We start from the raw sequence: 21,854 nt of genomic DNA on the forward strand, positions 1-21,854 counted from the left end.
CATTTCAGCCGTCCTAAAATTGGGGATTCATTTTTCTCCAAGCACTCTCCTTGGTGTTGCTGTTGTCATTGCTTGAACTCCCTAATATCGCAGATTATGAACTTTCTTGTGTTGGAAACTCATGTTATGGTCTCCTACAATCTTTGAGCTTATGTTTGTGCTTATCTTACAAGGTTTACCGGAGAACTTCTTTGTCTTATTTTTATCTTACATGTTTCTTTTCTTTTTTTTTAGATAACATTCGAGGGTTAAGAATTATTGACTTCGTAGTTAACCACGATACGTAATCACACTCGATGTATTTGTTGAAAGTTTCTGTGACATATTTTCGCTGTAAAATATCGGCGACTACCTTATATGTACATTACAATGGTGAGATCTTTCACGTGGCTTTCTTTATCGATCCATTCAATAATCACTTAGTTTGTTCTAGGCCCGGTACCTAGTGGTCGCTCATTATTAAGGACGCCCACTACAATACATGTTACCATAACGACTAAGGCAGAGGTGTATTGTATCAGCCTCTCCGCTGACCCATTTCACCGCCGTCACCACTCACCTTTTTAGCCGGTACCTACTCATTTACTTGCTCCCTCTCATAGGATTTTAAGATGTATCATTTAGAAAATTTTACCTTTGTTTTACTTATTCTCGTATCTTATATTTTACCAGTTGTATATGTGGCTGAATTTATGAAAACTGTGTCAATACTGTGCACCAAATCACGCGTATGCATCTTGATTTCGAGACTACCAAAGGCCTTAAAATCACTTCAAGCGAAGAACAAAAAAACTGAGAGAAGAGCAAGAAATGGAAGATAAGAGAGTGGAGGGAAAAAAGATTGGCATTCCTTTTAATTTTTGTATCGTCTACTTTGGAAACTTCAGCAGGGCGCGATTTCTTTAACACATCTTTCATAAATCCAGACATAATTATATTACATGTATATTATTGTAATGTAGTTAGGTATTCCCTTTTGGCGTAAATCATTACGCCAAATGGTTTCTTACCTCTTACTTACTTAGGAGAAACAACTGGATTTAGCAATTTTTCACAAAGACAGTGATTATTTCATGAAATGTACAGTCAAATCGAATTTTAAGTATTAAAACATTTGCTGCATCTATCAACGGTCTTTTCTAAACATTTACACCCTAAGAAAAGGAAAGAAGCTTTTCAATTAACTGCCCCGTGCCTTCCAATTTGCAGTAAAAACAACTAGCTTGATTTTCTCGCTCAAAAGAACACGCAGCTAACTCTTGCAGAATCTTTCATTAACCCAAAAAATGGTTTTAAATTCCAATGCAGCAAAGTACTCTGAAAGTTTCCAGATAAGCAACTATTGGAATGATAGCAATACAGTCGAACTTCTTCACAACGGCCTCCTTGAGGACAGAGGAGAGTGTCGGTTGTAGAGAGGTGGCCTTATGAGCAGGTAGGAGCGTAATATGACACTTTTTTGTCTTTTAAAATGCTTATAGGTAAGACAACCAAACTATATCGGTGAAACAGAAACCAAGCAGAAACAGAGACCAACTGCGTGTGGTATAGATTAAGTTTCGTCACCTTTTACAATAAAAAATAGGGTTTTTTTTTATACATTGTTTGTCAGTCGTTGATTAACTGGCCGTTGTCGAGAGGTTTTTTTGGCAGTTGGGATGCACTTAAGTGACCGTTGCCGTTGTGAAGACTGGTGGCCGTTGTCAAGAGATGGAATAAGAGTGAATATATGGACCGTCCGCCGGGACAAAAAAGGTGGCCGTTGTAAGGAGGTGGCCGTCAGTGGAGGTTCGACTGCACTAATTTTTCTAATGTGGTGATCATGTTCATTTTTCCTTCGGAGTAATAGTCAAGGAGTGGATGTGTTATGTAACGATCACAAAAGTTCCCTGTGCTCTATGTACAGTGCGTGAGGTTGGTTCACGCTGCAGTCACGGAATCAGCTTTCTTGACACCAAGTACAATAAAAGCCACGCCCAAAATAACTAAGATTCCACCAATCACAGGCAAAGCTACGAGCAAACCACACGCCAGTCGCAGTTCTCCAAATAGCTGCAATCACAGAACAAAGATACAATCAAATTAGAACTGAATTTTTAGTATCATCAAAATCATAGCAGTTGAAACACATGCAGGTAAATAAAGGTTACTTGAACTCCCCGTCCAAGGGGAAATTAATGGTTTCGTCTCCTGCATACGTACGTTCTGTGGGTTCGTCACGTAATCTTGCGTGACGAGACAAACAAGCTTAGATAGTTTACAGCTGGTACCGTTTTGAATGCTTTTACTGGGTGCGACCAGGAATCGGGCCCAGGCCCTCCGCTTCAGACAACAGTTTATTTACCTGTGAACTGTATTCCTCGGCACTCTCTTGATCAATACTTGCTTCTGTTTCTACCCATGAGATGGGTATCGGTTTGTCAACGAAGGTCACATTCTTAGTTTCTGGGTAACTTGTATGCAATGCTGATTTTAGAAACTGTCCATTCAGTTGAAGGCGAAGTTTGAGCTGCATGGCAGTTCCTGATATCGGTTCAATACTCAGCTACAAGAGAGAAAAAAGATTTATCTAGAACCATTGAATGAGGGTAGAATGAACTGAACTACAGAGACGTCCAACTACCAGGAATTTACGCTCAAGTGCTATGTCGCAACTGGTTGTACCCTTTGAAACAGGAACATTTCAAGACTCAGCCTCCAGGTTACTCAACAGTCTGCCAGATAACATGAAGCTTGAGTCTAATGTTAAAACATTTGCGAGGAAAGCTTTTAAGTTTTTGAAAACAAAGGCCGAACTCAGATTAGATTGTTTTGAATCTACATAATTAATTAATTTTTTTACATACTCGTGTTTTCCACATAGTTTTTACTTGTAAATTATACTGATATATCTATATGTATTTTTAATTTTTAGTTAGCATATGATGAATGTAGAACTACTCTGTAGAAAATTCATCATTAAACCGTTATTATAATTATTGTTATTATTATTATTACTATTACTATTATTATTATTATTATTATTATTATTATCACTTGGTCCGGTTATGAATATGACAATGTCTGAGTCCCGCGGATTTGCTCTTTGTGAAAAGAAATTAAACATTATGAGAAGGTAAGGTAAGGCAAGGCATTTAGGAGGAGTGATTAAAACGTAGAAACTACTTCTCGATGGAGCCAGTTACCCACAAAATATAATTTTATTAGCATATTTAATTAATATCCTCACTTTCTTCTGTCTTAAGTTAGTTTTCAGTTTACACTCGTCCGTTTTCGAACTCTCAAAAATTATATTAGAGTTTTCCCCCAACACTACAACTACGTCACGATAAAATAACACTTACAAAAGACTCATATTTTCCTTCATCTGGCGTGGAAAGATTCAAATCCTGATACAACGAAGGGTCCCCATAGAGAAATCCCGGGAGGCTCATGCGGATAGGACTTTTGAAAACCCGGCTGACGTCAAAAACCCCTCGGGTAAATATGGTCACGTTATTAACCTCAAGTGCAGACTTTTCCAGGCCGTATTTGTGCATTGGGATATCGTGTATTTCCACATCTTCTTTGTATGTTATGGGAACAGCAAACAGAAACTGTGATATGAAAAGTTCGTAGCTGTTAGCCAATGGAGTGAACTTGGTTGAGCAAGCCTTCAGACTCTTAACTCCTGGGAACTGAGTATAGTAGCCCCGGATCTTGAGCTGTTCAGGAGTGGCGTTTGGGTACAGGTTCTTTGGAACTTGGCTTTGGCCATTTATCGCTAAGAGAAGAAATACAAAAGTACTATTAAATAAGCCACTTTGACTAAGACCCCGTCCTCACTGCGCCAGAGGAATTTTGAGAACGAAGGTTTCTCTCTGAAAATGCATCAATTTGAAATTTGAAAACGCAGCAATCACCGTTCATTGTGGAAAACTCGCAGAAAAATCACATGATTATCGCGACGTCATCGTTTTAGAAAAGTTCCGTTTTCAGGATATTTTCCGTCCATACTAAAACACAAAGTCGGCGTTTTCAAATTCCTCCCGTTTGAAGAGCGTTTTTAAAGAGCTCCAAAAACTTCCTTCATCTCGCTAACTCCAGGGCCATCCCTCTAGCTTGCGTTCGAGCTCTTTAAAATCCCCTGAGGTTAGTAATTTTGATTGCGATCTCGACGTACTCAAGACAAAATAAAGGGTCTGTGGACATACGTTAAGCTTACCTGCATAAGTGAAACGCTCGCCATCGGTGGATTCACACGTGTAGAACGTCGAGCTTGTCTTCACATCTGATTCTTTTGCATGTGAGGTAACCGCGCCTGGCACAGGTATCCCGTTTTTATACTCAGGCAATGGCAGTTTTTCCATCAGGTAACCAAGTGTTATTTGACTCTGGCTACGAGTAGTCGTTAGTCCGTAGTTGTTGACGTCCAGGTACCACATCACATACTTAGACAAATCGCTGACGAACAAACCCACAGCTGTAAGGCTGCGCTGTGAATTTGATGTATTGAAGCAAGCCGATGCAGGGTCTGGGCACAACAGCTTCCCTATAAACCCTGCTGCTCGCGTTGCAAGCGGAGTATTAAGGAACCAAAAATTTATCGAAAGACCGCATTCTATGGTCAAATTACCACCTTTACATTCGCTTAGCAGTGCTTGATTTGTAAACGGTCCGAATTGTGAAGCATTCAGCAGTGGGCCATATAAACCTTTCATCTCTATTAAAGTGAAATTTTTTTGAAGAGATGCGAAATTCGGAATGGAATTTAACCATGAACCAAAGGCAGGATTGTAGGTAGGATTTAAATGAAACAGGTTTTGAGTTTTTCCCATCTCAAGTAGAGTAGCATCCAGACTTTTTGGTGTTGAATTGAGCCCTAAAAATAGGAGGTTCAATACAAGTGGTATGAGAGCAGTGCCAAAGTTGTCCGCGGTTCCAGCTTCTGCCATTAAACCAAGGTAGGCAGCATTTAACACCGTCAGCTAAAAGGAAAAACAATTGCTTTAGTCACCAGATTACTGCAAGAGAAGATATATGTGTTTCGTGTGCTGATCACTTATTATGGAGAGAAGCAACCCGAAGAGGCGATGACATAAAATAACCAATGTTCACCACAAACGCCTGGAATTTACAGAGCACGTATATGTGAACACAATGCTCTGTTGTCAGTGCAATCACCGAGTTCCGCTCGCGTGTCCACTAACAGTTTTCCTAGACCTCTAATTAACAATTAGATTATGAGCTCGAGATTTCTATGAGGTGATAGTTGATGAGGTCGAAGACCGAATCAACTATCACCTCATAGAAATCGAGAGCGAATAATATAATTGTTTTAGTAGAATTCTTACTAAAATTTACTTCAAATAACGGTTTCCAATTATTTCTTGACGTCTTATTAAGCTTTGCGCCTGAAAAAGGTCGCTCGGATTGAATTGTCATTTAAAATTGAAGTTGTGTGCGCGCGCGGATCAGTTTTTTCGATAATTTTAACTTTTTAAAATGTCAACAAACCATAAATGTCCCTCATTTTGACTTCTCAGGAATTCAATTATCCTTTCGCATCAAAATGTTCCTCTAAAACTTTGGGAAAACGAAAAAAAAAGTCGCCATTTCTTACACGACCTCCAGCCACTGCACACTAATGACTGATAGAGTTCAGTGGCTCAGCCAATCAGATTACAGCATTTGCATTAGTATACTAGTAGAATTCTATAAAACTTTAAGGTAAAAAGCTGTTAAAATTATGAGTCTAAACGTTTTCGATCTGATTGATCATCATCAGAGTGAAATAATATGCATTCGCTCAGTGTTCTCATAGTGTTCTTACAGTGTTCTTATTCAAGTTAAAAGACAAAAACACACACCCGTCACACGTCAAACGTCATTTACAAAGGTAAGTGTACTTGTGGACAAACATACATTGGCGAAACAGCACGCAACCTCGAGGTTCGTGTTAATGAACATGCAGAAGTTAATAAGCAATCGGGGCCTGCCAAGCACATCGAACAGGTATTATATAGCTGGCATTACCTGAACTATAAGAACACTGAGCGTATGTATATCCCTTTGCTCCGGTATCGCTTTAATTTTTGTTAATTGAAAGAACAGGCTAACCAATTATGATTAATTTTCGAAGAACAGTTGACGAATTTAGATATAACTGCAAAGATTCCAGGCAAAAATCTAGATTCGCACGCTGGCCTTTGTTTAACAATACTCTTTCCTACTCAATAATTTCATTTAAAATGTACTCGTCGCAAAATAACGTTGTAATGTAGGATGCTGCAATATATATTGGGACGTTTTTAGTGTTACGGAGGTGGAAAGAAGTAATAGGTAAAGGTAAAGTCTGCATACGAGCTAAGTGGCCCACCAGGCCGGAGCTTATCCGGATTTCCGTAGCATCAAGCGACTAGGAGTATTTCTACTCCACCCTGGATGGGATGCTAGTTCATCACAGGGATGCCCCCAGCATTAAACTCGCCGGTAGCCATTTATACACCTAGGTGGAGAGAAGCACTGTGAGAGTAAAGTGCGGCCAGGGCTCGAATTCGGACCGCTCGCTCCGGAGTCGAGCGCAGTAACCACGAGGCCACTGCACCTCCCAAAGAAGTAATAAGTACTCTCTTATTCTGTTATCTTTTTACGTTTATTCTCAGTCTGCTTCTTTACAGACGCATGCGCACTTGACTGAATTGCAAAACGAAAGAAAGACCCGTTACGGAGATATTTACATTTATATGGTTGAGCGAGATACAGTATGAAACTTTCCTAAAACGAGGTGCTATTTAACAGCTCCCTACTGCGCATGCGTATGTGTCTTCTTCCTATGCCTCTACGCTGGTGAGAACTAGCCTTTTAATGTGTGGTAATATGGCACTGCACGTGAGTTATAAATCTCGATACATCGGTAATTCGTTCTCTGCAAAACTACAACGTTAAATGACGAAATTTTGTCCACCTTAGAGAAAGTGAGACTGCAAACGCTTCGTAGTTCCATTTGAAATTGAACGCTTTCTCTACATTTCAGCCGTCCTAAAATTGGGGATTCATTTTTCTCCAAGCACTCTCCTTGGTGTTGCTGTTGTCATTGCTTGAACTCCCTAATATCGCAGATTATGAACTTTCTTGTGTTGGAAACTCATGTTATGGTCTCCTACAATCTTTGAGCTTATGTTTGTGCTTATCTTACAAGGTTTACCGGAGAACTTCTTTGTCTTATTTTTATCTTACATGTTTCTTTTCTTTTTTTTTAGATAACATTCGAGGGTTAAGAATTATTGACTTCGTAGTTAACCACGATACGTAATCACACTCGATGTATTTGTTGAAAGTTTCTGTGACATATTTTCGCTGTAAAATATCGGCGACTACCTTATATGTACATTACAATGGTGAGATCTTTCACGTGGCTTTCTTTATCGATCCATTCAATAATCACTTAGTTTGTTCTAGGCCCGGTACCTAGTGGTCGCTCATTATTAAGGACGCCCACTACAATACATGTTACCATAACGACTAAGGCAGAGGTGTATTGTATCAGCCTCTCCGCTGACCCATTTCACCGCCGTCACCACTCACCTTTTTAGCCGGTACCTACTCATTTACTTGCTCCCTCTCATAGGATTTTAAGATGTATCATTTAGAAAATTTTACCTTTGTTTTACTTATTCTCGTATCTTATATTTTACCAGTTGTATATGTGGCTGAATTTATGAAAACTGTGTCAATACTGTGCACCAAATCACGCGTATGCATCTTGATTTCGAGACTACCAAAGGCCTTAAAATCACTTCAAGCGAAGAACAAAAAAACTGAGAGAAGAGCAAGAAATGGAAGATAAGAGAGTGGAGGGAAAAAAGATTGGCATTCCTTTTAATTTTTGTATCGTCTACTTTGGAAACTTCAGCAGGGCGCGATTTCTTTAACACATCTTTCATAAATCCAGACATAATTATATTACATGTATATTATTGTAATGTAGTTAGGTATTCCCTTTTGGCGTAAATCATTACGCCAAATGGTTTCTTACCTCTTACTTACTTAGGAGAAACAACTGGATTTAGCAATTTTTCACAAAGACAGTGATTATTTCATGAAATGTACAGTCAAATCGAATTTTAAGTATTAAAACATTTGCTGCATCTATCAACGGTCTTTTCTAAACATTTACACCCTAAGAAAAGGAAAGAAGCTTTTCAATTAACTGCCCCGTGCCTTCCAATTTGCAGTAAAAACAACTAGCTTGATTTTCTCGCTCAAAAGAACACGCAGCTAACTCTTGCAGAATCTTTCATTAACCCAAAAAATGGTTTTAAATTCCAATGCAGCAAAGTACTCTGAAAGTTTCCAGATAAGCAACTATTGGAATGATAGCAATACAGTCGAACTTCTTCACAACGGCCTCCTTGAGGACAGAGGAGAGTGTCGGTTGTAGAGAGGTGGCCTTATGAGCAGGTAGGAGCGTAATATGACACTTTTTTGTCTTTTAAAATGCTTATAGGTAAGACAACCAAACTATATCGGTGAAACAGAAACCAAGCAGAAACAGAGACCAACTGCGTGTGGTATAGATTAAGTTTCGTCACCTTTTACAATAAAAAATAGGGTTTTTTTTTATACATTGTTTGTCAGTCGTTGATTAACTGGCCGTTGTCGAGAGGTTTTTTTGGCAGTTGGGATGCACTTAAGTGACCGTTGCCGTTGTGAAGACTGGTGGCCGTTGTCAAGAGATGGAATAAGAGTGAATATATGGACCGTCCGCCGGGACAAAAAAGGTGGCCGTTGTAAGGAGGTGGCCGTCAGTGGAGGTTCGACTGCACTAATTTTTCTAATGTGGTGATCATGTTCATTTTTCCTTCGGAGTAATAGTCAAGGAGTGGATGTGTTATGTAACGATCACAAAAGTTCCCTGTGCTCTATGTACAGTGCGTGAGGTTGGTTCACGCTGCAGTCACGGAATCAGCTTTCTTGACACCAAGTACAATAAAAGCCACGCCCAAAATAACTAAGATTCCACCAATCACAGGCAAAGCTACGAGCAAACCACACGCCAGTCGCAGTTCTCCAAATAGCTGCAATCACAGAACAAAGATACAATCAAATTAGAACTGAATTTTTAGTATCATCAAAATCATAGCAGTTGAAACACATGCAGGTAAATAAAGGTTACTTGAACTCCCCGTCCAAGGGGAAATTAATGGTTTCGTCTCCTGCATACGTACGTTCTGTGGGTTCGTCACGTAATCTTGCGTGACGAGACAAACAAGCTTAGATAGTTTACAGCTGGTACCGTTTTGAATGCTTTTACTGGGTGCGACCAGGAATCGGCCCCAGGCCCTCCGCTTCAGACAACAGTTTATTTACCTGTGAACTGTATTCCTCGGCACTCTCTTGATCAATACTTGCTTCTGTTTCTACCCATGAGATGGGTATCGGTTTGTCAACGAAGGTCACATTCTTAGTTTCTGGGTAACTTGTATGCAATGCTGATTTTAGAAACTGTCCATTCAGTTGAAGGCGAAGTTTGAGCTGCATGGCAGTTCCTGATATCGGTTCAATACTCAGCTACAAGAGAGAAAAAAGATTTATCTAGAACCATTGAATGAGGGTAGAATGAACTGAACTACAGAGACGTCCAACTACCAGGAATTTACGCTCAAGTGCTATGTCGCAACTGGTTGTACCCTTTGAAACAGGAACATTTCAAGACTCAGCCTCCAGGTTACTCAACAGTCTGCCAGATAACATGAAGCTTGAGTCTAATGTTAAAACATTTGCGAGGAAAGCTTTTAAGTTTTTGAAAACAAAGGCCGAACTCAGATTAGATTGTTTTGAATCTACATAATTAATTAATTTTTTTACATACTCGTGTTTTCCACATAGTTTTTACTTGTAAATTATACTGATATATCTATATGTATTTTTAATTTTTAGTTAGCATATGATGAATGTAGAACTACTCTGTAGAAAATTCATCATTAAACCGTTATTATAATTATTGTTATTATTATTATTACTATTACTATTATTATTATTATTATTATTATTATTATTATTATCACTTGGTCCGGTTATGAATATGACAATGTCTGAGTCCCGCGGATTTGCTCTTTGTGAAAAGAAATTAAACATTATGAGAAGGTAAGGTAAGGCAAGGCATTTAGGAGGAGTGATTAAAACGTAGAAACTACTTCTCGATGGAGCCAGTTACCCACAAAATATAATTTTATTAGCATATTTAATTAATATCCTCACTTTCTTCTGTCTTAAGTTAGTTTTCAGTTTACACTCGTCCGTTTTCGAACTCTCAAAAATTATATTAGAGTTTTCCCCCAACACTACAACTACGTCACGATAAAATAACACTTACAAAAGACTCATATTTTCCTTCATCTGGCGTGGAAAGATTCAAATCCTGATACAACGAAGGGTCCCCATAGAGAAATCCCGGGAGGCTCATGCGGATAGGACTTTTGAAAACCCGGCTGACGTCAAAAACCCCTCGGGTAAATATGGTCACGTTATTAACCTCAAGTGCAGACTTTTCCAGGCCGTATTTGTGCATTGGGATATCGTGTATTTCCACATCTTCTTTGTATGTTATGGGAACAGCAAACAGAAACTGTGATATGAAAAGTTCGTAGCTGTTAGCCAATGGAGTGAACTTGGTTGAGCAAGCCTTCAGACTCTTAACTCCTGGGAACTGAGTATAGTAGCCCCGGATCTTGAGCTGTTCAGGAGTGGCGTTTGGGTACAGGTTCTTTGGAACTTGGCTTTGGCCATTTATCGCTAAGAGAAGAAATACAAAAGTACTATTAAATAAGCCACTTTGACTAAGACCCCGTCCTCACTGCGCCAGAGGAATTTTGAGAACGAAGGTTTCTCTCTGAAAATGCATCAATTTGAAATTTGAAAACGCAGCAATCACCGTTCATTGTGGAAAACTCGCAGAAAAATCACATGATTATCGCGACGTCATCGTTTTAGAAAAGTTCCGTTTTCAGGATATTTTCCGTCCATACTAAAACACAAAGTCGGCGTTTTCAAATTCCTCCCGTTTGAAGAGCGTTTTTAAAGAGCTCCAAAAACTTCCTTCATCTCGCTAACTCCAGGGCCATCCCTCTAGCTTGCGTTCGAGCTCTTTAAAATCCCCTGAGGTTAGTAATTTTGATTGCGATCTCGACGTACTCAAGACAAAATAAAGGGTCTGTGGACATACGTTAAGCTTACCTGCATAAGTGAAACGCTCGCCATCGGTGGATTCACACGTGTAGAACGTCGAGCTTGTCTTCACATCTGATTCTTTTGCATGTGAGGTAACCGCGCCTGGCACAGGTATCCCGTTTTTATACTCAGGCAATGGCAGTTTTTCCATCAGGTAACCAAGTGTTATTTGACTCTGGCTACGAGTAGTCGTTAGCCCGTAGTTGTTGACGTCCAGGTACCACATCACATACTTAGACAAATCGCTGACGAACAAACCCACAGCTGTAAGGCTGCGCTGTGAATTTGATGTATTGAAGCAAGCCGATGCAGGGTCTGGGCACAACAGCTTCCCTATAAACCCTGCTGCTCGCGTTGCAAGCGGAGTATTAAGGAACCAAAAATTTATCGAAAGACCGCATTCTATGGTCAAATTACCACCTTTACATTCGCTTAGCAGTGCTTGATTTGTAAACGGTCCGAATTGTGAAGCATTCAGCAGTGGGCCATATAAACCTTTCATCTCTATTAAAGTGAAATTTTTTTGAAGAGATGCGAAATTCGGAATGGAATTTAACCATGAACCAAAGGCAGGATTGTAGGTAGGATTTAAATGAAACAGGTTTTGAGTTTTTCCCATCTCAAGTAGAGTAGCATCCAGACTTTTTGGTGTTGAATTGAGCCCTAAAAATAGGAGGTTCAATACAAGTGGTATGAGAGCAGTGCCAAAGTTGTCCGCGGTTCCAGCTTCTGCCATTAAACCAAGGTAGGCAGCATTTAACACCGTCAGCTAAAAGGAAAAACAATTGCTTTAGTCACCAGATTACTGCAAGAGAAGATATATGTGTTTCGTGTGCTGATCACTTATTATGGAGAGAAGCAACCCGAAGAGGCGATGACATAAAATAACCAATGTTCACCACAAACGCCTGGAATTTACAGAGCACGTATATGTGAACACAATGCTCTGTTGTCAGTGCAATCACCGAGTTCCGCTCGCGTGTCCACTAACAGTTTTCCTAGACCTCTAATTAACAATTAGATTATGAGCTCGAGATTTCTATGAGGTGATAGTTGATGAGGTCGAAGACCGAATCAACTATCACCTCATAGAAATCGAGAGCGAATAATATAATTGTTTTAGTAGAATTCTTACTAAAATTTACTTCAAATAACGGTTTCCAATTATTTCTTGACGTCTTATTAAGCTTTGCGCCTGAAAAAGGTCGCTCGGATTGAATTGTCATTTAAAATTGAAGTTGTGTGCGCGCGCGGATCAGTTTTTTCGATAATTTTAACTTTTTAAAATGTCAACAAACCATAAATGTCCCTCATTTTGACTTCTCAGGAATTCAATTATCCTTTCGCATCAAAATGTTCCTCTAAAACTTTGGGAAAACGAAAAAAAAAGTCGCCATTTCTTACACGACCTCCAGCCACTGCACACTAATGACTGATAGAGTTCAGTGGCTCAGCCAATCAGATTACAGCATTTGCATTAGTATACTAGTAGAATTCTATAAAACTTTAAGGTAAAAAGCTGTTAAAATTATGAGTCTAAACGTTTTCGATCTGATTGATCATCATCAGAGTGAAATAATATGCATTCGCTCAGTGTTCTCATAGTGTTCTTACAGTGTTCTTATTCAAGTTAAAAGACAAAAACACACACCCGTCACACGTCAAACGTCATTTACAAAGGTAAGTGTACTTGTGGACAAACATACATTGGCGAAACAGCACGCAACCTCGAGGTTCGTGTTAATGAACATGCAGAAGTTAATAAGCAATCGGGGCCTGCCAAGCACATCGAACAGGTATTATATAGCTGGCATTACCTGAACTATAAGAACACTGAGCGTATGTATATTATTTCACTCTGATGATGATCAGACAGATCGAAAACGTTTAGACCCTTACTTTTATCGGCGAAATGTACATAGTAGGATTCTACTGAGGTAGATTAGTTTATTAGAGAACATGGAACATCTCCTGTTTGGTATTATATGATAGGTAATATTATTCTCGCATTTTGATTGGTTTTCACTTATGATCTATTGGAGGATAGACGTACAGATGACATCAATTTAAGTTTTTGTCTCTTTATTTATAAAACAGATAGATTCCACGTTGCCGCGCGTTAGTTTAATAATAGAAGACGTGGAAACGTGTTAAGTTCTGAGTTCTTGCTATATTCATGAATTCATGAGTTCATGAGTTCTTACGATAGTTTGACTTCATCTGTGATCAATTATCGAACAGACGCACGGCAACATAGAATCTATTTGTTAACACGATGCACGGGGAAGTTTGGAGAGCACAAAAAAAGCTTTAAGAAATGTTCGAAACGCATCCGAGAGCAACTCTAGCTTCTTGAGTGCTCTCCAAACTTCCGAAGTGCCTCTTAACTCGATGATGTAATGGATCCGGAATGGCCGCCGAAGCAAATTTAATTATGCTCACTCCTTGAGCATGCAACATTGAATTATTGTGCACGCGCTCGTGCACTGACTGCTCATGTGTACTGAGTTTGATAGCACGGCTTCGCTAACTGTATCTCATATAAAAAATTATGAAATATGGACAAACCTTGTCATCTTCGCGGCATGTTTCACATTCTTTTTCTGTTAGCGTCTTGTTGAACTTGGCTTGCTCAAATGACTTGCTTGTAACTTGTCCCTTTTTGAATCTTACGCCCACTTTTTTTGATACCATACTGTAGACATACGGTCCTCTTTCAACCAGCTAAAAAAGAAAGCCGATTATTACTCAACTCACGTACCAACTCACGGTCAAAAATATATTTTGGGATTTTTTTTTTTTGGAAATTGGTCGTGCAAGTTAAGTTCACGATGCTTTTGAACAAGTAACGCAGTTTCGGACAACACATGACAACGTTAGCTACAAGCGTTTTCTAGCTGAAGTAAGCCTCGGATGTTACAGTTCACATTTTAACTTGCTGGTGTTTAAAAATAATCATGTGAAATTGCGCAGAAGTTTAAATGAACTTATGACCCATAGGCTGAGTAAATCAGACCGTATCCAACGCATTGGAATAATTTAGGGAGCTTAAGCAACAACGACAACGACGCCGAGGGCGACGCCTAACAAAAAATGAAGTTATCTTTTACAAGCGAAATTCGCGATTGTCTACATCTGTTCGTTACACCCATGGCTCTTAGCGCTTAAGCTAAATATGCAACGACGCCGTTCAATTCCAAATGGAATTCCACGTTCCGGCGTCGACAAAACCTGGATCGGACCGGACCGGATCACGGATCGGATCACGGACCGGATCACGGATCGGATCACGGATCGGATCACGGATCGGATCACGGATCGGATCAAGGAAAAAAATTCAAAATTTTGTTGAGCAAATTGCAGTAGAGTGACTACTGTGAGCAGAAAGTTTTATTTAATTCAGGTGTGATATTCCTTTATTCTTTTATAATATCAAGCCAACTGGGAGCTGGTCACAGATGGATTTTTTTCAGGCTGTTGGGTTTTGATTGCGATGATCAATCATGTCTTTATATCTTTCTCCGCAGTTCAGATAAATGATATTTCGTGTATTCACTTGCATCAAACTGTCATAAAACGAGTCAGCATGGTAATAATAGGACGAACGTATGAATAGAAACACAAAAACTAAAAACACTAAAAAATTAAACACCTGATGATTTCAAACAATTTCCGTTTTTGAGACAAGTCTATACTTTTACAAGATGTGAGTTTGGAATACGATATTTCGCACTGGAATAAAACGAAACAAACCATTTGTATTTCAAGGAAATATAGCTGTTTTACAAAAAATTCTAGGAATGACATCGATAGTGTGAACGATAACGCAACCCGAGAATAAACAACATTTTAGGAGTTACGTCACGAGTTTTAGAGTTATTTTTAGGGTCGTAAAGAGTTGCCTTTAAATAGAATAAAACCTTAAAATGATCGTGTTCTAGGATAGAAAACACTTAAGAGGCAAGAACAAATCAAAACGGAATGAGGATCGTCAAGGATGGCAAAGATTAACGGGGATTGCAAATGACGAACTTGAAAAACTAGGTTAGTTTTTTCAAGATGTGCAAATCGTGACGTAGCTCCTTCAAAACAAGTCATGTCCTTAAGCTTTCGTACGTAAGTTTTCTCATTTAACTGTAACGCCAACTGTAACGCTCACATCTGACACGAAAATGTAGCTGAGAATTAGCCACTGATAACAATTTCAAAAACGAGAATGGGAGGTTCACGCAAGCTTCGAGCCAACTAACGTTCAAATATAACTACATCTGCCTGTTCATTACAATTTAAATTCGTCGTAAATTAGGCGCTTATGTGGCTTTTTAAATGACCTCTTGTCATTCTCTGTAATTAACATGTCATTGCGTCAAATTCGGGATTCTTATTTTCATTTAACATATTTTAGTTTTCCACTTTTATTTTTTATTTATCATTATCTTATAAACGGTTTGATTTTAGTTTTTGATTTTTTTTTCTTTAAAACTTTTTTTTTTCTGTGATCCGATCCGTGATCCGATCCGTGATCCGATCCGTGGTCCGATCCGTGATCCGGTCCGTGATCCGGTCCGTGATCCGATCCGTGATCCGATCCAGGTTTTGTCGACGCCGTTCCACGTTCCGTATACGACGCAAAACTTGGTCATTTCACGTTGTTGTTTTGCAGAGTTCGGCATTGAAATGTACAAAGATTTATAAAGCACGTGCACAGTTATTGTTTTGCTCATTAAATCTTTTGTTTGGGGACGTTCTCGTTGCCGTCGTCGTCGTGGTTTGCTTAAGGTCCCTAATTTCTCCAATCGACTGGATGAACATTTCACTTCATTTCAACGAAGTGCTGGTACATGAAAAGGCGGGAAAATTTGTTCGGCGGTGTTCACTTTTTGAGTTGAATGGGAGGCGTGTGGAAATTAAGCAAGCGAGACAGAGTTTTCATAGGAAATATTCCTTGCTCAATCTCTTCTATATTCTGGAAAATTGCGACCAACGAGCAAAGGCTTACCGAAAGATCAGAGGTAATAAAGTTTGCTGAAAATTCTCCGCATTATGCGAGTCAAATGAAGCAAGATTACACTTGTTTTCATAGCTGTCACCGACAAAACCACAATCGAGTTGCACAGGAGAGATCAGGTACACTGAAGTATGAAAGGACAAGATCTGAATGCAAGGTAAGAAACTTTACTGAAGTGTTGAGCTTACTTTTATTCCGAAACTGAATGCTTTGTAGCTCTTTCTGGAGGCGGTGGTGTCGGTTTCTTGATCGAGTCAAATTTTAGCATGAGTCGAGTCAGGCTCAAGTCTAATTTTACTTGGTCCCTTGGTATTAATTTCTGTGTCAAAATGATGTACCAGAGGTAAAAAAAAAATAGCGAGATTTGACTCTTTTATAACTGCAGATTACGAGAGTTAATTCCTGCATAAATTCGCAGCCCTTTTTCCTCCAAGAAAATATTAAAACATTCCTCGCCATGATTCCTCTCAGATTCCGACCTCCATTAGAAACACACAACAGAGGCAGAAGTTCCATTTCAATGAAACACCGTGAAAATTGGTGCGGAGAATGAAAATACTGGCATTTCACGAAAGTCGAGCTCCGTCTTGTTGCATCCACGGGCAACCCATATAAGAAAAAATAGATTCCAACCCATTCTCTCCGAGGAGAGTGTGTGTAGAACATTGCTTATTTATTTTAGGGAGCTTAAGCAATAACGAGGACGACGCTTGGTCAAACATGAATTTCTATTTTACCTTCCAACTTCGCGATTGCCTAGCTCTGTTCAGTATGCCAATGGCTCTAAAAACGTAGTCAGGCTAAATATGCAATGGCAGCGTTCAATTCCATATGAAAAATTAGCCGTCGTCGCTCGCGTTTCGTAGACTACGTAAAACTTGGTCATTTTACGACCCCGAGGATAATGCCCAGTAAAAAATGAAGTTATATTTTACCTTCGAATTTCGCAATTGTCTAGATCTGTTCAATGCGCCTATTGGTCTCAAACCTCGCTCAAGCGAAAAATGTAACGCCAACGTTCAATTCCAAATGAAAATATGAAATATTAGTCGCCGTCGTTCGCGTTCTCCAAAATTCGCAGAACGTAGACATTTCAAGTTGATGATGTGCAGAGGATGGCAAAGAAATGTACAAATACCTATAATGCACGTGCACAGCCATTGTTCTACTCATTAGGGAGCTTAAAGGAGCTCAGTCACGGTTTGCGCATATTGAAAAGTTTAGCCTGATTTTTCAAATTCGTCGTTTGTAATCCGTGTTAATCTTCTCCATTCTTAGCCATCCTTGTTCTTTTATGGTTTATCATTATCTCTTTGGTGTTTTTCTATCTTATTAAACTGTTATTTTCAGGTTTCGTACCATTTACAGGTAATTTTGTATGTGGCCAAAATGACACAAAATACCGTGACTGAGCACCTTTAAGTAACCACGACGGCGACGCCGAGGACAACGCCAATTAAGGTGGCCGAACACAGTTTTCAAGAGCCTATGCCTCATTCACCATTTCTTTTAAGCTATTTATGCTTTGGCGCCCGTTTTTTGCAAGAGTCAAGGTTAATCACAGAAAAGTTTATTCTCGCATTTTGGCTAAGGTGTGTGCTGTTGCCATGGCAACGGGGCTGGTTAAAAACAAGGCTTAAAAAATGGTTTTTGTTTATTTAAAAAAAATCCAGTCGTTAGATTTTTTTCATCATTTGCCCACTACGAATTGACATTAAATCCCTTCTGTCAACACTGTTCCAATAAAATTTTGACATAGGCGATTTTCGTAATTCGCCGTAAATCGTTTTCACTGCATGTTCTGTATTATTAAAAATTCCCTATGTCAAAATTCAGATTTTTTGCGATAGATCATTCACGTGGTTTCTGAACTATTTTTTTGCCAAATTTCTTGAAATTCTAACGACTGGATCGTCAGAAATCGGCAAGTTTCTGCAAAAGCAATCGGTCTCAATTTTTCGAGCAACTGCGCATGCGCTGCATTTAACTGGGTTCTTTCGGTGACAAAGAAAAAGCCGAGAATTGATGGGTTCTTTGCGTCGTTACCTTTTCTAACATATCTTTGCAATAAAAGACTAAAGCCATCAATAACGCACTGCGTTCAATAATAGAGAAAAATAGCCCAGATAGTGCGGGTGTTGAGTAAATAAAATGATCGCTGTATTGACGGCATGTTTGTTTTTGCGCGCGCTCAATTGCATCAGCAAAAGCGCGCGCGAAAACTGTGTTCGGCCACCTTAAAAAACATCTTTATTCGATATCTAGGCCCAAGACTATGGAGCAAACTAACAAATAAAGAAACATCGGCGATAAATCTCAAGCAGTTTAACACCCACGTACGGAGACTAGATCTAGGCAACATCCTAGATGGACGTAGTGGCTGTCATCTTTGTAACTCATAATTTTAATTTCTTTATAGGACTTTTCTGTATATTATTTTTTGTACCCTATTAGCAATGGGGATTCTCCACTGCTAGATGTAACTGACATGATAAAAAAGTCATTGTTATTATTACTATTATTATTATTGTTATCGTTATCGTTATCGTTATTATTATTATTATTATTATTATTGTTATTATTATTATTATATTGTACCTACGAATCCCGCGATACTCTAAAGTCATTTACTCTGTTCATCACTGTCAAAACTTCACGAAACTGAACTTCTGGGACAAAACGATAAAGTTGAAATGAAGATTTAAAAAATTAGCGGTAGTGGTTCATGTTCTCCAGGCAAAGCAGAATTTGGTCATTTCACGTTTTTTTTTTTCTTTTTTGCAGAGGACGGTAAAAAAATGTACTAAGAATTATAACACACGTGCACAGCTATTGTCCTGCAGATTAAATCGTTTGTTTAGCGACGTTCCCGTTTCCGTTGTAGTTTTCTTCAGCTTCATGTTAGACCATTTGTTTAGTAGCGTTCTCGTTACCGTTGCCGTCGGGGTTTTGCTTAAGGTCCCACATGATTATGTCTGTAACGGCATGGAGGTGTTTTTGTCCGCACAAGTCAGGCGGTTGTTTATGCCCATGCGCACTAAAACTAAAAACAAATACATAAACACTGAAATATTTACCAAGCTAAGACGCTTCGACTCCTGACATAAATAGAACATGCGTTATTATTAATTGACCTGATGTCAGTGTTTACAAATGTATCCCTTATCCACACGGAAAAGGCAAAAGGAGACAGATCTTCGTTTACGAGAATGTACCTTTGGCGTTTCTCCTCGATAAAGAAATCCCTGCTTGTTTGTGATGTTCCAGACGTAAACTCTTGATATATAGTCGGTTGGACCCTCCTAGATATCAAACAAAAACACGTCAGTATCAGCTAGTGTTACCTAACTTGAAAACGTAGGTTTCACGCTGAAAACGCATCAAATGTTTTCGGTTCACACTACGCCGGAGAAATTTGAAAACGCAAAAATAACCGGTCATTTTGGATTTGTGTTCGAGTAAAACTCAGGCAGGGAAATACCATGGTTATTGTAAACTCGAAAAGCTTGCTTTTCAAAATGTTTTCTGTCCACACTAAAACGCAAAGTCGGCGTTTTCAAATTCCTCCGGTTTGCAGAGCGTGACGGATTAGTGTGGACGGTAAATAAAGCTCCGTTTTCAAATTCCTCGCGCGTAGTTTGGACGGAGCCTAAAAGCAACGAGCAAATATCCCCATAGAAACTATCTTCTTGGTTTTGTTGCTGTTCATAGTAGCTTCTGTTTTTCGTGATAGAGGTCTTTTGATAAGATGACGACTGACGCTGACCAGTTCTGAGAACTTCCAACTGAACTATCAGATTTGATTAAAAAAAAAAAACGCTCACGTGAACTCAGGAACACTTTTAGAGGACTACAACCAACTTCAACCTGTTAAAATGCTTTCTTAAGTTACGAATATCGAGGAGGCGTGAGGGTTTGCTATTAACTCTCATTCTTTTCCCACTTTTTCTTTTTATTTTATTCACTTTTTTTTCTAACTTTTTATTTTTCTATAATAGTAATAAAAGTAATAATAATAATAAATCATTTGTAACTATTGATAGACTGGCCCGCCTAGACTACCATGGCTATTCGCGGGCCAGTCCAACTGTAAAATGTAGATTTTATGAAGAAATAAAATGATGAAAAATGATGATGAATGATGTTGCGGTTTTGCGTTATTTTTGGTGCGGTTTTGCGGAAATGTTTTATTATAACCTGCGGTTTTGCGGTTTTAAAAGACTAAGTGGTTTGCAGTTTTCATAATGTTTGGTGATTCAGTCCAATTGCGACCACAGCAATGGCTGTTCCGAGCTGGTGCTCGGGATATCTGAGGAAAACTAGAATCTTGACGAATTTTCCCTCAAAAAAGAAAAAAATCACGGAAAGCATACTTTGAGCAACATTTGAGTGGTTTTCCGTGTTGAAGTTGGAAACATCGAGGTTTTTTCATTGGCTAAGCCAGCAGCATTCTTGCGTGCGCGAGTGCACTTAGTGCTATGGCAGCGTAACGAAGTCTGTCCCACGAAAACGCGTCAATTATATATTGGTCAGAAATAAATAAGGTCGTATTTCTTATTGAATAGCCAACCTGAAGTATCGATGACGCCATGTAGCACATTTGTTGCTATGGTTTCGGTATTTTGGTAAATTTCGATGCGGTATTACGCTCTGTGCGGTTTTGCGGTTTCCGGATCCCCCCTTCCGCCCCCGTCAATATCGTGTGATTTCTTTACTCATTTAAAGCGTTATTTCTTTTACAGTAAGTGGAAATGAAAAAAAAAACAATGTCTAAAATGGAAGAAACCACTTGAAAACTCAATAATTATACTATTATACCCATACAAGATTTTGAGAGGTAATAATTTTAATAATTTTTTTTGTTTGTTTCTTTATTTGTTTTTTTTTTGTAAACAGATCGGCACAGACTTACCCATCTGTCGTATCCACGGCTGTCCTTGCTGTCCACACACACATTGTCCTCCACCGTCGTCTGCCTTTTATTTGGTAACATTAATCCAATGATGACACCTAGTGCAACTAATATGAAGCCGATAACAAGGAGGGCTATACCGCTGGTTTTCTTGCTGCACATGGTCAAATCTAGTTAAGTGGTATTCCTTGTTTTCTAAAACTAGATAAGAATATTAAAATATTAGTTTCCACGGTAGGCATGCTTGGGAATTCTTGCTGACCTTAGCTCAGACCGGTATTTGACTTACACTGACTTTCCAAGTTTTTCATTGGACGGTAGATCCTTTAAAATGCTTGCTTCTGTAGCTATGTTTAACACCGTTCTGCCAAGAAGAGTCCACTATCCTTTATGTCTTAAATTTAGGTATTTAATTACGACATATTAGAAATATTTTTTACGCGTTATGTTTGCCATGTTACTGTTAGAATTTAAGAGTGACTTCCTGTAAATACTACGGATAGGTGTGCAAAATGCAAAATATCGAATTCCCTCAAACTTTTTCACAAGAAAGCCCTCTGGAAACTATTTAGGAAAATACAACTTTTAGTTCGTTTGGATTTATATTTTTCAAGTAAAGCGATTTTTTAATTTTCACCCTTGGAGAAGCCCTCGAACCACTGAAAAATGTGCTTCGTATTTGCGACTCGTGCAAGAAAACTAAAACAAATATCAAATCTATTT

At 38.9% G+C, this 21,854-nt stretch overlaps 2 protein-coding genes across 2 annotated transcripts; both read right to left on the bottom strand.

Moving 5' to 3' along the window:
* Nucleotides 1–1,273: 1,273 nt before the first annotated feature.
* Nucleotides 1,274–7,937, bottom strand: LOC145485532 (uncharacterized). The gene is made up of 5 exons (XM_081464191.1): nt 7,881–7,937; nt 4,205–4,967; nt 3,345–3,763; nt 2,345–2,545; nt 1,274–2,052 (listed from the first exon to the last, which is right to left on the bottom strand). Exons 1-5 carry the CDS (start codon nt 7,935–7,937, stop codon nt 1,921–1,923), a joined length of 1,572 nt encoding a protein of 523 aa, XP_081320317.1. The 3' UTR covers nt 1,274–1,920.
* A 343-nt stretch (nt 7,938–8,280) lies between these two features.
* Nucleotides 8,281–21,293, bottom strand: LOC145485533 (uncharacterized). The gene is made up of 7 exons (XM_081464193.1): nt 21,132–21,293; nt 19,435–19,521; nt 13,780–13,935; nt 11,218–11,980; nt 10,358–10,776; nt 9,352–9,552; nt 8,281–9,059 (listed from the first exon to the last, which is right to left on the bottom strand). The coding sequence occupies exons 1-7, from the start codon at nt 21,291–21,293 to the stop codon at nt 8,928–8,930; spliced, it is 1,920 nt and encodes a 639-aa protein (XP_081320319.1). The 3' UTR covers nt 8,281–8,927.
* Between the last annotated feature and the right edge of the window lie 561 nt (nt 21,294–21,854).

This window comes from Orbicella franksi, chromosome 4, assembly GCF_964199315.1.
Source record: "Orbicella franksi chromosome 4, jaOrbFran1.1, whole genome shotgun sequence".
Lineage (NCBI taxonomy): Eukaryota > Metazoa > Cnidaria > Anthozoa > Scleractinia > Merulinidae > Orbicella > Orbicella franksi.